The sequence below is a fragment of the Xenopus laevis genome, chromosome 3S (genome assembly GCF_017654675.1).
Source record: "Xenopus laevis strain J_2021 chromosome 3S, Xenopus_laevis_v10.1, whole genome shotgun sequence".
Lineage (NCBI taxonomy): Eukaryota > Metazoa > Chordata > Amphibia > Anura > Pipidae > Xenopus > Xenopus laevis.
In genome coordinates this window covers 23,726,669-23,739,588 of record NC_054376.1, presented here as the reverse complement: position 1 = coordinate 23,739,588, position 12,920 = coordinate 23,726,669, and the positions used below count along the sequence as shown (strand labels likewise).

General features: G+C 39.0%; 1 protein-coding gene across 1 annotated transcript in view; it reads right to left on the bottom strand.

Moving 5' to 3' along the window:
• Nucleotides 1-8,716: 8,716 nt before the first annotated feature.
• The window catches only part of gfra2.S (GDNF family receptor alpha 2 S homeolog), a 35,496-nt gene continuing 31,292 nt past the window's right edge, over nt 8,717-12,920 (bottom strand). The window contains exons 7-9 of the mRNA XM_041588102.1: nt 11,298-11,473; nt 10,476-10,523; nt 8,717-9,669 (exon numbers count right to left, since the gene is read on the bottom strand). Of these exons, the coding sequence (XP_041444036.1) occupies nt 9,550-9,669; nt 10,476-10,523; nt 11,298-11,473 (344 nt within the window). The 3' untranslated portion in view covers nt 8,717-9,549. The remainder of the gene's footprint in view (nt 9,670-10,475; nt 10,524-11,297; nt 11,474-12,920) is intronic.

Below are 12,920 nucleotides of genomic sequence, written 5' to 3'. Positions count from 1 at the left end.
GGAAAGTCCGACTCGTACGATCGGATCTTTGCATCTATGGCCAGCTTAAAACTGGAGGAGAATCTCTCTCTCTCTCTCTCTCTCTCTCTCTCTCTCTATCTCTCTCTCTCTCTCTCTCTCTCTCTCTCTCTCTATATATCTATATCTATATCTATATATCTTGACCCCAAAAGTGTGAACCACCCATCTGGAGGCATGTCGATCAAACCATTCGTGTATTGTAGGTTAGTACTATCACTGCTTAGGGAACTGCATTTCTCTTGATATTGCCCTTCGCTGGTAAATTAGCCACTCTTTCCCTTTGAACCTACAAGGCAATGTTACACTTTCTATAGATTAGTTAGAGTCTCTGCGCTGAGCTGAAATAGCAGAATTTACTGAGCCATGTGACCTCTGATCCATTGTTTTATTGTCAGTACATGCAAAAAGCATTGTAACGTGGGCACAAACAGAAGCAACCCAGAGGAAAGGTGAGAGTCACGAGTCCTCATATTGACATTTTTTTTTTTATTGAACTATAACTGGATTATTATATCTATTCATCCTATGGTCCTTCATAATCCTGTTAGCACTGACCCACTAGTCTGCTCCTCGTTGCTTCTAGGAACTGCTGACACCAGATCCTTTTAGGGACCCACTGAGGACCCACACTGTGCAGATTGGAAACTATTTCAGGAAATGTTTAGACTCCCACTAACACAGTTATTGACAAAACAAAGATAATAACTCATTCAAGAGTGTAGGGGTGAAATGACAAAAAAAGTGAAGAATATTACAAGGATTGGCTTTTTTTTTTTTTATTAAATACCGGGTGAGCAGGGGGTGCAATTGGGCCGCACCCCCTCAGGGCTCCCCGGCAGCTCGCACGGCACGAATTCCGGCAGTTCTGGGCTGATTCCCGGGTGGTTCCGGGTGTACAGAGGGGGCGGGGGGCCTTGCTGCGCGTCCCGCACCAGGGCCCGAACCCCTCAAGTTATGTTACTAAAGTGCTAAAGTGCACCAATGCAGGTATTAGTAGCAGCCAATCATATATTTGCTTTCATTTTCTAACATAATAGTAGACCAGTGTCTTAAGCTGGCCATAGATGTGCATATTTACTTGCAATATCGGGCGAACAAATGGATATCCCCATCTCCCGATCTGCCACTAACCTTCAGTATAAATAAAATAGTTAAAGAGCAGATCAGCCGTTCGTACAAACCGAGGATTCATATGATCGGATCTTTGCGTCTATGGCCAGCCTTACTGGCCCACCAGGAAAACTCTTGGCAGGCCCAGGTGTCAGTGGGCCTTCCTGCGCTTAAAAATTTGACTATTTCGTGGTAATTCCCTAATTCTTGATGGGATCAAAGAGATGAAATATATGGAAGGAAAAATAGACTAGGGAAATTAAGAGATTGCACAAGGAAAGGAGAAAAAAATAGTTTGGAGTGGGCATATGGTTTTCTGGTGGGTCCCATGCATCTCAGTTCAACACTGTAGTAGACTATTCAGAGCTATTGCCTAAAAGCTTTCTGAATTACATGAGTTTCCCTTTAGACTGAGGCCCCAGACTTCCTACGGTGCCTGGGGTCCTCACAGCCCCATCTCAGGTCTTCATGATCATCTGCAGCTCTGCTGGCCATCAGAAGTATTAGTTGCATTGGGTTATTGTTCATTGCTGTATCTGTAGTAACCACTGACCAGGGTCATGATTATATGTATGTAGTATGGCTGAATGGTCAATGTCTCATGACTGCTTCTGTAGTTACAACTGACCCCGGACATAAATCTGTATAAGTCTGTATATAATAGGTCTGTATGGTCAATGTCTCATTAGTGTGCCTATAGTAAAAACCAACTAGGGCCATGAATGCCCAACAAAACCAGAGGTTGTCCTTTTTTTACCAATATATGTTGAAATTGCTCATAATTTATGGCCTCATGGGGCCCCTATACCTTCTGGGCCCTTCTGCAGCTGCAGGGTCTGCTTACTCTGTAGTTACACCCCTACATCAGTATATGGCTAATGGCTCTGTAATAAATTGTAAAATAAAGCTGTACTTTTAGGAAAATGTATTTCTTAATAAGAAGGTATAGTTACTTCTCTGGGCTAATTGCAAGACTAGTAGGTAATGAATCTGCTGCAAATCTCAGGCTTTCAAGGTGCCTTTTGCAGCATCTCCCGGGAATAAGCTTTCTGAGTATAAATGAGCCTGTATTACATAGTTACAGAGTTACTCACAGCGCTTCAATTTCCGAAGTCGCCCAAAGTTGCCTCGCGAGGAAGCGCCGCGAGTGCATTGGCGCAGGCGATTCTTTATTCGAGCAGGCGGAAGGCAGATGGAAGCAAGTTCGGGGTGATTGTCGCCCCACAGAAGAGGCAATTAGTCGCCAGGCGACTAAATCTCCCAGATTCTGCCTGTCTGCCCCAACCCTAAGGACTGGAGCCCAAAACTGAACTGCATACTACACTGGAGGCCTTATCAGGGACCTATAGAGGCATAATTATGTTTTCATCCTTTGAGTTAATTCCATTTTTTATGCAAGTCAGAAATGTATTTGCTTTAGTAGCCACAGAATGACACTGCCCAGAATTAGACAACTTGTTATCTACATAAACCACTAGATAATTCTCAGTTAAGGGCAAGTCAACCCTAAAATAATAATTTGCCTAGTACAAGAAAACATTATTCTAAGCAACTTTGCAATATACATTCATTATAAATTTTCTATGGTTTTTAAGTTATTTGTATATGTATTGTTATTGAAAGCATTGTTTGTCTGTCCCTTTCTATTCTCTGTCCTGATATCTAAGACTGTTGATACAATGTAAGACAAAGCAGCTGATTAACAGACTTGCTGGGGAACCAAGACTTTTGCAACATTGTTTAAAAAGTAACAACTGGGAGTTAAGCCAATGCTGCTTCAATGTCAATTGTTTTTACAAATAAGCACTGAAATTTTGAAATGAATGTATATTGGAGAGTTGCTTAGCATTATATTTTTTTTGTGGACTTTCCCTTTAAGGAAACTCCCAACACACTGCTATTTAGTCTATAACTTGCATTTATATTATTTTTGCCAAAGTGCATAACCTTGTTATTTTCCAGTTTGCTGCCCAGTTTTACAGTTTAGTCAAATCTCTCTGCAAAGTGGCAGCATCCTGCATGGAACTTATAGTTCTGCACAATTTAGTATCATCAGCATAGATAGGAACAGTACTTTCAATGCCCAATGTATTATTTTGCCTAATGTATGCCAGCATCTGAATCCTGATTGCTTAAGTTAGGGCAAAATGTATCTGTTATATCCCAGTCTTGGGGTCTTGGGTTTCATTCCAACCCAACAACCCCTAAGAGTAGCAACTTAACAGTCTAATATTACTCTCCACAGGGGCCCAGACCAACAAGTACATTTCTTTCAAAAAATAATATCAGTGCAATACCAACAGTGTTATTAACCCACAGCATTTGCAGGCATCTCTGTACTTTAATAAAACATCCCATAATGTATGGGCATTTTTACTTCCTATAACCGTTAAAACTTCAGCATGTAATGGATAATATATTACTGCTTGCTAAACTCTGCATACAACACTATATTTATGTGCTATATTAAGGGAACCATGTTGATACTCTTTCCCTATGAGATGCACAGCACAGAACACGTATAAGCCTTTGCTTGGGTTTTGCTACAAATTTCATGTGTTCTGTCATCAGTACAGATATGAGACCTGTTATCCAGAATGCTCGACACCTGGAGTTTTCCAAATAAGGGGTATTGCTAGAAAATAATTTAAGTTAACCCAATTTCCCACCAATAAGGATTGATTATATATTATTTGGGATAAAGATCGTGGAACGGTTTTATTTATACAGAGAAAAAGGAAATCTATTTTAAAATTTTGAATTATTTGATTAAAATGGAGTCTATAGGAGACAACTTTCCCATAATTCGGAGCTTTCTGAATAACTCACATTATTCATCGTGTATTGGGCAGGGACTGAAACATTAAGGGGCAGATCTATTGACGTTTTACTGCAATGTTAATATAATAGTTTTCCTTTTTTTAATAAATAGATGCAAATTTGAGATTTCTTTTTAATTCAATAAACCATATTTAGTTTTTTGAAAAATCAGCTTCCCAAAGTCTATATATATATATGTGTAATATTCTCAAAAGTAAAATTTTACTATAAATAAATAAAAATGTTCCACTTTTACTCAACATACTTTTTCAAGCACTTTGGCTTATTCATAAGACAAATACCTTTTTTTTCTATGAACATTTTAAGAAATATCTCCTGACCCAAAAATATATGATTTTTTATTTTTAACGTGAGGCAGAAGAATTTGTTGGTAGCAAAATGCCAGAAACAAATCCTTGAAACGTTCCTCCTTATTGAGAATGTTAGCGAGGTCAGTAATGTGATAAAGAAATAATGGGATCTCAGTAACATTTTGCTATTTCCATGTACTTTCCATTCTCTGATATCATCAGTTATTTCTCTGGCCATCAAATTCACTACTTTTTTTTTCTGTTCAAGATAAATGCTGTTTCCCAAGTAACCACTTAGATACGTTAAAATGTGGCACTCGCTTCTCCTGTATTTAGCAATATGCTGGGACAGTTTTAGGATTGGGAATAGGGGGTATTTGCTCTTGACTATTCTCTAACTATGGAACTTTTTATATTCAATAAGTAGCTCTGTATTAGTGATGAGCAAATAAATTCGCGGCAAGTTTCTGCGTTTTGCCGCTGGCGAATAAATTTGCACAACTCCTGCAAAAATTTGCCAACTGCAAAACATTTTGGACGCAGTTTCTCAAATTTCGTGGGAAATTTGCGAATTTTTCTACGAAGCAAAATTCGCCCATCACTACTCTGTATCAGAATAAAGGTACGGTAGCAATCTATTTCCCTGGGAAATTCCTTGTTTAATTCTAAAAATTAAACTTTATACTGCTATAGAGTAATGAAATAGAGTAATAAAACTAGGGTCAGCCAGAGAGTACAAAGAGTAGAACATCAGTAAAGACTCTTACCCAATAGTAATACTGGCAGAGGTGAAAAATCCCCAGACCTGTTGTATAAAATATTCAGGGAAGCAAGTAACACAGTCACATAATCAAATAAAAGCTCACCATAGTCAAGGAGTAGTCCAGGTGTGAAAAGCCCCAAAAACTATAGCTTGTGGGAGCATATAGCATCAAATCAAAAGTGGCTTTTCACATACAGTACCTTCCATCAGTCGGATGCAGTTAAAACTTAATTTTCTTTATCCATCTAAAACAATTATGCGTGACGCGTTTTGTGCGCCTGGGCACTAAATCATAGGCACAATTCATTTGAGGAACTAACCATTTATAAAGCTTGTTTGGCAAAAAAATGCTGAAAACTGACTATATTGGTACTAGTATTACATTAAAACAATAATGAAATTGTATTACTTCTATAACATTGCTTTACTTGCCTAGCAGTTTTTTGAAATTTAGATTTTTTTAATTATACTATCACTATCATTTTGCCAAAAGCCAAATCTTAAGCCTCCTGTAGAAAATAATGGATTTTGCCAGGTCTGGAGAACATGATCTGAAGAACATCTGAAGAACATGATCTGGAAAACAGAGGAACATGGTCTGGAGAACATCTAAAGACCATCTGAAATGCTTAACTTCTTATTAAAAGGGCTACAATTAGCCCAATTTCCCACCATCTATAGATGAGTTCCAAGATTTCATAGAGAGGCTTTTCATTTTCGAACACATACAAATGCTTGCGTGTGCTTTTTCTATGAAATATTGCGATAAAAGTAAATCATTCTCCAATGAAAACTCTACCAACAACTGATGGATTTTGATGGCCAATAAGAATATTGATTTTCCTTTCCTACACAATGCATCTCTTCCCACGTTATATATAGAGACTGGAATGTTTATCTGTCTCCTTCATATATAGCTCACATAATGTGCAGATGTTGCAGCCTGCAATGCTTTAGCTTCAAAGTCATTCCTTTACCTGCAAGAGCTTTAGAAGTTAAGACATAAGAAGAAAACAAGCTCTCCATAGATGCAGTTCTTTGCTGAAAACAGATGCCAAAATAAGGTTCTCAGAACTGATTACCAAGAGATTTGTTGCTCTGGCAAATTGTAACCTATCAATAGTCCCTTTTCGTTGACATAATACAAATGGCCGATCAATACTCCATTTGTGCTCTGCAGAGTCACTCAGTATACATGGAGCAAATGGAGTATTGATAATGTATTAGTCAATAGATATCTTTATTTTGCCATCTATCACAGGTCACTTGGCCTCGGACAAGACAGTGATGTGGCCCTGACATTTTTTTTCGTTTTATGCACTACATTTAGGGGCAGATGTATTAAGGGTCGAATATCGAGGGTTAATTAACCCTCGATATTCGACTGGCAAATTAAAATCCTTCAACGTCGAATATCGGATGTTGAATTAACCCTCGATATTCGACTGGCAAATTAATATCCTTCAACGTCGAATGTCCTGTCGGACAGGACAGTGATGTGGCCCTGACATTTTTTTTCGGTTTATGCACTACATTTAGGGGCAGATGTATTAAGGGTCGAATATCGAGGGTTAATTAACCCTCGATATTCGACTGGCAAATTAAAATCCTTCAACGTCGAATATCAAAGTCGAAGGATTTTGCGCAATTCGTTCGATCAAACGATTAAATCCTTCGAATAATTCGAAGGATTTTAATCCATCGATCGAAGGATTATACTTCGATCAGAAAAAAACTTGGAAAGCCTATGGGGACCTTCCCCATAGGCTAACATTGACTTTGTTAGCTTTTAGGTGGCGAACTAGGGGGTCGAAGTTTATTCTTAAGGAGACAGTACTTCGACTATCAAATGGTCGAATAGTCGAACGATTTTTAGTTTGAATCGTTCGATTCGAAGTCGAAGTAACACATTCGATGGTCGAAGTAGCCACACAACACTTCGAAATTCGAAGTTTTTTTTCCTTCTATTCCTTCACTCGAACTTAGTGAATGGGCCCCTTAATGCTATGGCAGCTCTAAGGTAGTATTTTTGTCCTCACAGTTGTAACGGTGTTAAAACCACAACTTAAGGTATTTTACCTGAGAAAATGTTGAGCTGATATTTAAAACAAGACTTTTAGAATCACAATCCAACAAAAATGTGTTAGTGTTTTGTGTTCCAAAATGGCTGTTTTTTTCTGGGTATAAGTAACCTTCTGTGTGGCACTGTATCAAATACTTTAGCAAATTCTAAGTAAATCACATCCACTGCCTTCCCAGAAATTAAGTCCCTGCTCACCTTCTCATAAAAAGAAATTAAATTAGTCTGACAAGATCTATTACTCATAAAACCATGGTGGCACAAACTCATAGTATTGTGATTTGCTATGAAGTCCTTATCCCGTTAGAAAAGCTTTACTATCATTGATGTCAGACTAACTGGCCTATAGTTTTGAGGCTGAGAACAGGATCCCTTTTTGCTGCAATTAGCAATATGTCAGTCTCTTGGCACCGTGCCAGACCTAAATTAATCTTAAAAGATTAAATAAAGAGGTTTGGCAATCACAGTGCTAAACTCTCTAAATACCCTGGGATGAATACAATACAATCCCAGACCTTTGTTTATCTTAACATGTTCTAGTCTCTTTTGAATTTCTTCATGTGTGAACCATGCAACATTAGTTGTATCACTAGGACTGGGACTATTAAGAAGGAAACCTTCATTAACTGGTTCCTCAGTTCAGAATCTCTTTGTTTTCTGTTCTCATCAAGTTCCATTTTTGTTTTGTGTTTAACCCTGTGAAAAGCATTTCCCACTTAATATGTTGCAGAGATGCCCTTATACTGTCAAAGTTTGCACGTCTGAAATTTAGTGTTTTAGTTACTCCCTTATAGAGTTGCTTCTGCAATAAAATCTCAAAGGAGAAAAATGTTATGATCACTATTCCCTAAATGCTCACCCACACAAATGCTAGAGATAAATTTGGTATTATTAGTTATTACAAAATCCAAAAGAGAGTTATTCCTATTTGGTTCTTAAACGAGCTGAAATAAAAGTTGTCATTCAGCATATTTACAAACCTTTTAGCTTCTTCTGGCTTGGCAACCCCAGTCAATGTCTGGATAATTGAAGTCACCCATAGTAATAACTTGACCTAGTTGTGAGGCCACTTGTATTTGTAAAAGTAGCTGGACTTCATTCTCGTCACTTATATGAGGTGGTTTATAGCATACACCAATGATATTTTTCTTTGTAAACTTTTGCTTGGTTGAAATCTCTACCCATAGGGATTCCACCCTCTCCCCAGTGCCGTCAATGGTTATTTATTTAGTGCATGGCATTAATTCAGGCTTTACATGCAAACACACTCCTCCACCCTTTTTCATCCCTCTAACCCCCCCCCCCCAAGGGCAGAGACACACGCTGCTATTTCGGGTGATTAGTCGCCCAGAGGCAAATCATTTCTTCTTTGGGCGACTAATCTCCCTGAACTGCCTTCCCGACGGCTAGAATGTAAAGGCTCATTGGGCAAAATGTTTCCTCAATGTTGAGCATAGCATGTAAGGTGAAGGAGCCTTGGTTTTAGGAAATAAAGGGAACACTGTATTTACCCATGGATCTGGGAAGGCTGTAACCGGGCCCCTTCCCGCTCGTTTTTGTGTAGTAAGCAAGGTACTTAACTGTCCTATGAGGGTAAAGAATGAATGAGACTACAGGATCAACACATTTTAATTCATAAAATGAAGAAAAATGCAATTCCAGAAAACATTATAAATATTTAGGGATATATACAGCAAAAGATGCACAGAAAGAGGCACCTAATAAACAATCTCCATCCAGAGTTTTTGTCATTTCTCTTCTTTACTTTCTCATCTCTCCTATAACATTTCTCTTCCAGTTGGCTTGTCCTTTATGACTATACTGTGCCCTGTCCAGCAGAACATCATGCCAGCACACTCTCTCCTATCTCAAATCATAGATGTATATAGAGCACCTTTCCAATGCCCCTACAAAAGAGAAGGACCATCACTCCAAATATATGTTTTCTATTTAAACGTGAAAACCCATTACACACTCCTGCCATAAACCTGAAGAACCTTTACACACTTGTCTTGCCAAAAACAACACAAGGTCCATAACTTCCCAGCACCAATAAAAACTGCAAAGTATTTATCCATTAGACATACATCTAGACAAGGTGTGTAAAGAATTCCTCTATCAATTACTCCTTTCCCTTTCTTTACATTGGTACTCTTACAGTCCGATTTACAAACAACGTACGTATACATGATGTTCACATATTCATATTATTTGAATTGTCAATATGTACATTGGTCAGTTAGGAAACATTTCCCAACAAGCAAAATTTGGTGAATCTACATTAAACTTTACATCTGATTTGTTTCTGTCCCTCCCCTCTTTCCTAGAGAAGTGGCTCCTCATTCGCCTTATGAGTGTCGTCAATTTCACAGAGGCCCTTTGATGAATAAAGATTGGGGGCTTAGTCCTTTGACAGGGACATTATATCCAATCATCAGGAAGCTTTAGGACAAAGACAAATGGCAAAGAAGAGTGAAACTGATGAATACAACTGATGCTTGGAGTTGCGGTGTCCCAGAGTGGCTTTCCTCATCTGTCCTCAAATTGGGCATGTTGCGCTGGGACTGCAAAAAGAAAATAAAATACCCACAGTGCAACTCATGACTTAAGCATTATACAATAATGAACCTCTAACAAGTAAAGTAAAAGGCAAGGCTCGGCCACAGCCTCCAACGAGAACTATCATGATCATATTTAGTCCCCAAAGCAGTTAACAGGCATCTTTTATGACTCACAAGTGCAAACTGCACTTTTATATGCAAACACTACAATGGAGTGTTTTTCCCAATAATTCCAGTGGCACTGCGACCATAAGGGAGAGATGCCATTGCAGCAGATGTGTCAAAAATTCATCGCAGTTGGCATCATTTATGGCACTCGTTGTCAAAATGATGCGTACACATACATTTAGTAAATGGGGGTTTTCCTGCAATGTCTGTAGGCAATTTAGCATGGCCTCAACTGCACTTGTGCGTGTAAATTACCCCTAATATATTATAATATCATCATGAATTGGGTGCTGCTGGAACCACGCTGGTTATGGCCCTCAGAGGAGACCATATTCACACTGGTTGTTAGATAGACCCTCCATCAGCAGCCACAAATAAACAAAATATGGGAATCCATAAAAACTAAAATGGGGCAGCTCCCTGTACCTCAACTTAACAAAAATGTATGTTTATTTGAATTTTTATAACCTAGTGACTGAATTGTTGAATAGTGGGAAATTCCAAAGCAGAAGAGGATTTTCAAACTAGAGGCCCTTTGTTCTGATATTGACCTAAACCCGATTTTATACACACACTTGGTACCTAAGAAGACCACTAGCCAATTACAAGAAGAAGGTTCAACAGTCCTGTTTATACTTTACCTCAGAGACACATATTATGAGTTGTGGAGAGCTGCTATTCTTTACCTCCTGCAGGAAAGGAAAACACACATCAAACTCATCCTTAGACTATACAGCCATAACCCTCTGGTGGGAAAGATTCTATTAATCATAGTTACATAGTTACATAGTTACATAGTTACATAGTTAAATTGGGTTGAAAAAAGACAAAGTCCATCAAGTTCAACCCCTCCAAATGAAAACCCAGCATCCATACATACACCCCTCTCTACTTTTAATTAAATTCTATCTACCCATACCTATACTAACTATAGAGCTTAGTGTCACAATAGCCTTTGATATTATGTCTGTCCAAAAAATCATCCAAGCCATTCTTAAAGGCAGTAACTGAATCAGCCATCACAACATCACCCGGCAGTGCATTCCACAACCTCACTGTCCTTGACTGTGAAGAACCCCCTACGTTGCTTCAAATGAAAGTTCTTTTCTTCTAGTCTAAAGGGGTGGCCTCTGGTACGGTGATCCTCTTTATGGGTAAAAAGGGCCCCTGCCATTTGTCTATAATGTCCTCTAATGTACTTGTAAAGTGTAATCATGTCCCCTCGCAAGCGCCTTTTTTCCAGAGAAAACAACCCCAAGCTTGACAGTCTACCCTCATAATTTAAGTCTTCCGTCCTAACCAATTTCGTTGCACGTCTCAGCAGAAATTAAAACCAGTGTCATCCACTTACCATCCTTATGACTCCTACATCAAGCTCCCCCACCCCTCATTCCAAGGGCTTTCATTTTTAATGATAAGTGAAGTTAGAAGTTTACCCACCCATCCTGCTACCTTCTTCTTACCTTGAAGGATGTGCAGATGCCATGGTCAACCTCGGGCATGATATTGCTGTCACTCTGATTATCTGGAAGAACATTACTTGCCTCCACTTTTGGGGTGATTGTGGTGTGGGGTGAGCTGGTCACACTCTGTCTATGTACTACATCCGTGCCATTCCCAAATGCCAGAATTGCATTTCCTGCAAAACATTATAGTGTATCAGTATACAAATGTGTTTTTCCTTACATGACGCTATCCACTGTCTCCAAAGTACACATTTTTTAACACAACAGATATACCATTATTTCTGGTGTCACAGACAGACCAGCATCCATCTTAATCAAAGACACAAATATAAAGTTGCATGAAAAATTATTTTATATGATTTTCAGACTGTGTGCGGATTGTCCCGTCATTTTTCTTACAATGGCGATCGGTCGTTTAATCTGCACTATGGCCATCTTTACTTCCATCTATCTTGGTTGACAAGACAGGTGCAGGGAGATGAGTTTCACAAATATTTAATGGGGTGTATAGAGAAGAGCAATATACCTACACCAAGATCTTTCTTTAATAAGTGCAAATATGGGCAGCTACCTGGGTCATGCGTAGTGTGGGGCCCTGCAGAGCAGAAGTTGTAAATGTCAAGATGTGGCAAGAGTAGGACAGGATTTGTTGTCCAAACTACTGGACAGGGCTGGGATTAGGGGTAGACAGAAGAGGCAACGATAGAGTGTGCAATGATAGGGTGGGGGGCTAGATATATATATACTTCTTCTGCTTGCCCTTGACTTGTTGCCCCCTTCCCACTCTCTGTTCATCATCATCACCTCACTCCCACTGGTCCTGAGAATTGTTGTGCATTGGCACCTGATCTATAAATATTTTTAATCAGGCCCTACCACAATAAAGACAACCCTGAATATATACTTCAACCATGATCACTGCACACCCACTGTTATATCTGCAAACAATGACTCTGCACCTCACCAACATTTATCATTCTGAAAAATCATTAAAAACTTCTACCTCTGATCTTCAATGATAAAGGCCACTTTTGGTAGTACTTCATTAGAGTTTAAAGAGTAAAAACTTCACTAATTGAATGCAGATGATACAAACACGTAAGCCCATGTATATGTTGGCAAAGGCTGCAGTCTGGGATGGGTAAACACACATGTATTACATATCTGTATCAAGCTTGACAGTTGAGATTGGGTAAACTTTATTTTATCTAAGGGTATCTGAATATCTGGTTTTAATTGCCCAGCAGAGGGTCCACTTGTCACTATTTATATGGCACATACATGAGCATGGTTCTCTGTGTTGATCTGTCTATCCTTGTTTCTAATTCCATTACGGCTAAGAGTGCCTGGACTATAACCGGCGGTGGGCACCCACATGGCCAGACTAATCTTGTGGTCTGGACTGCATTTCCATTTGTATCATCTCAGAGTTGCAGACAATCAATCATCCAGTGGGAACTCAGTAGGAAACTGGCTGCTTCCGGCTGCAGAATACCTCTGTACTAAACCAATATATACTGTATATATATATATATATAAATGTGTCTGTAACCCACCCATAAGGTTGTATTGCTGAGATGGCACCAGTACTAAAATGCCCATAGGTGTATAGATGGGTGT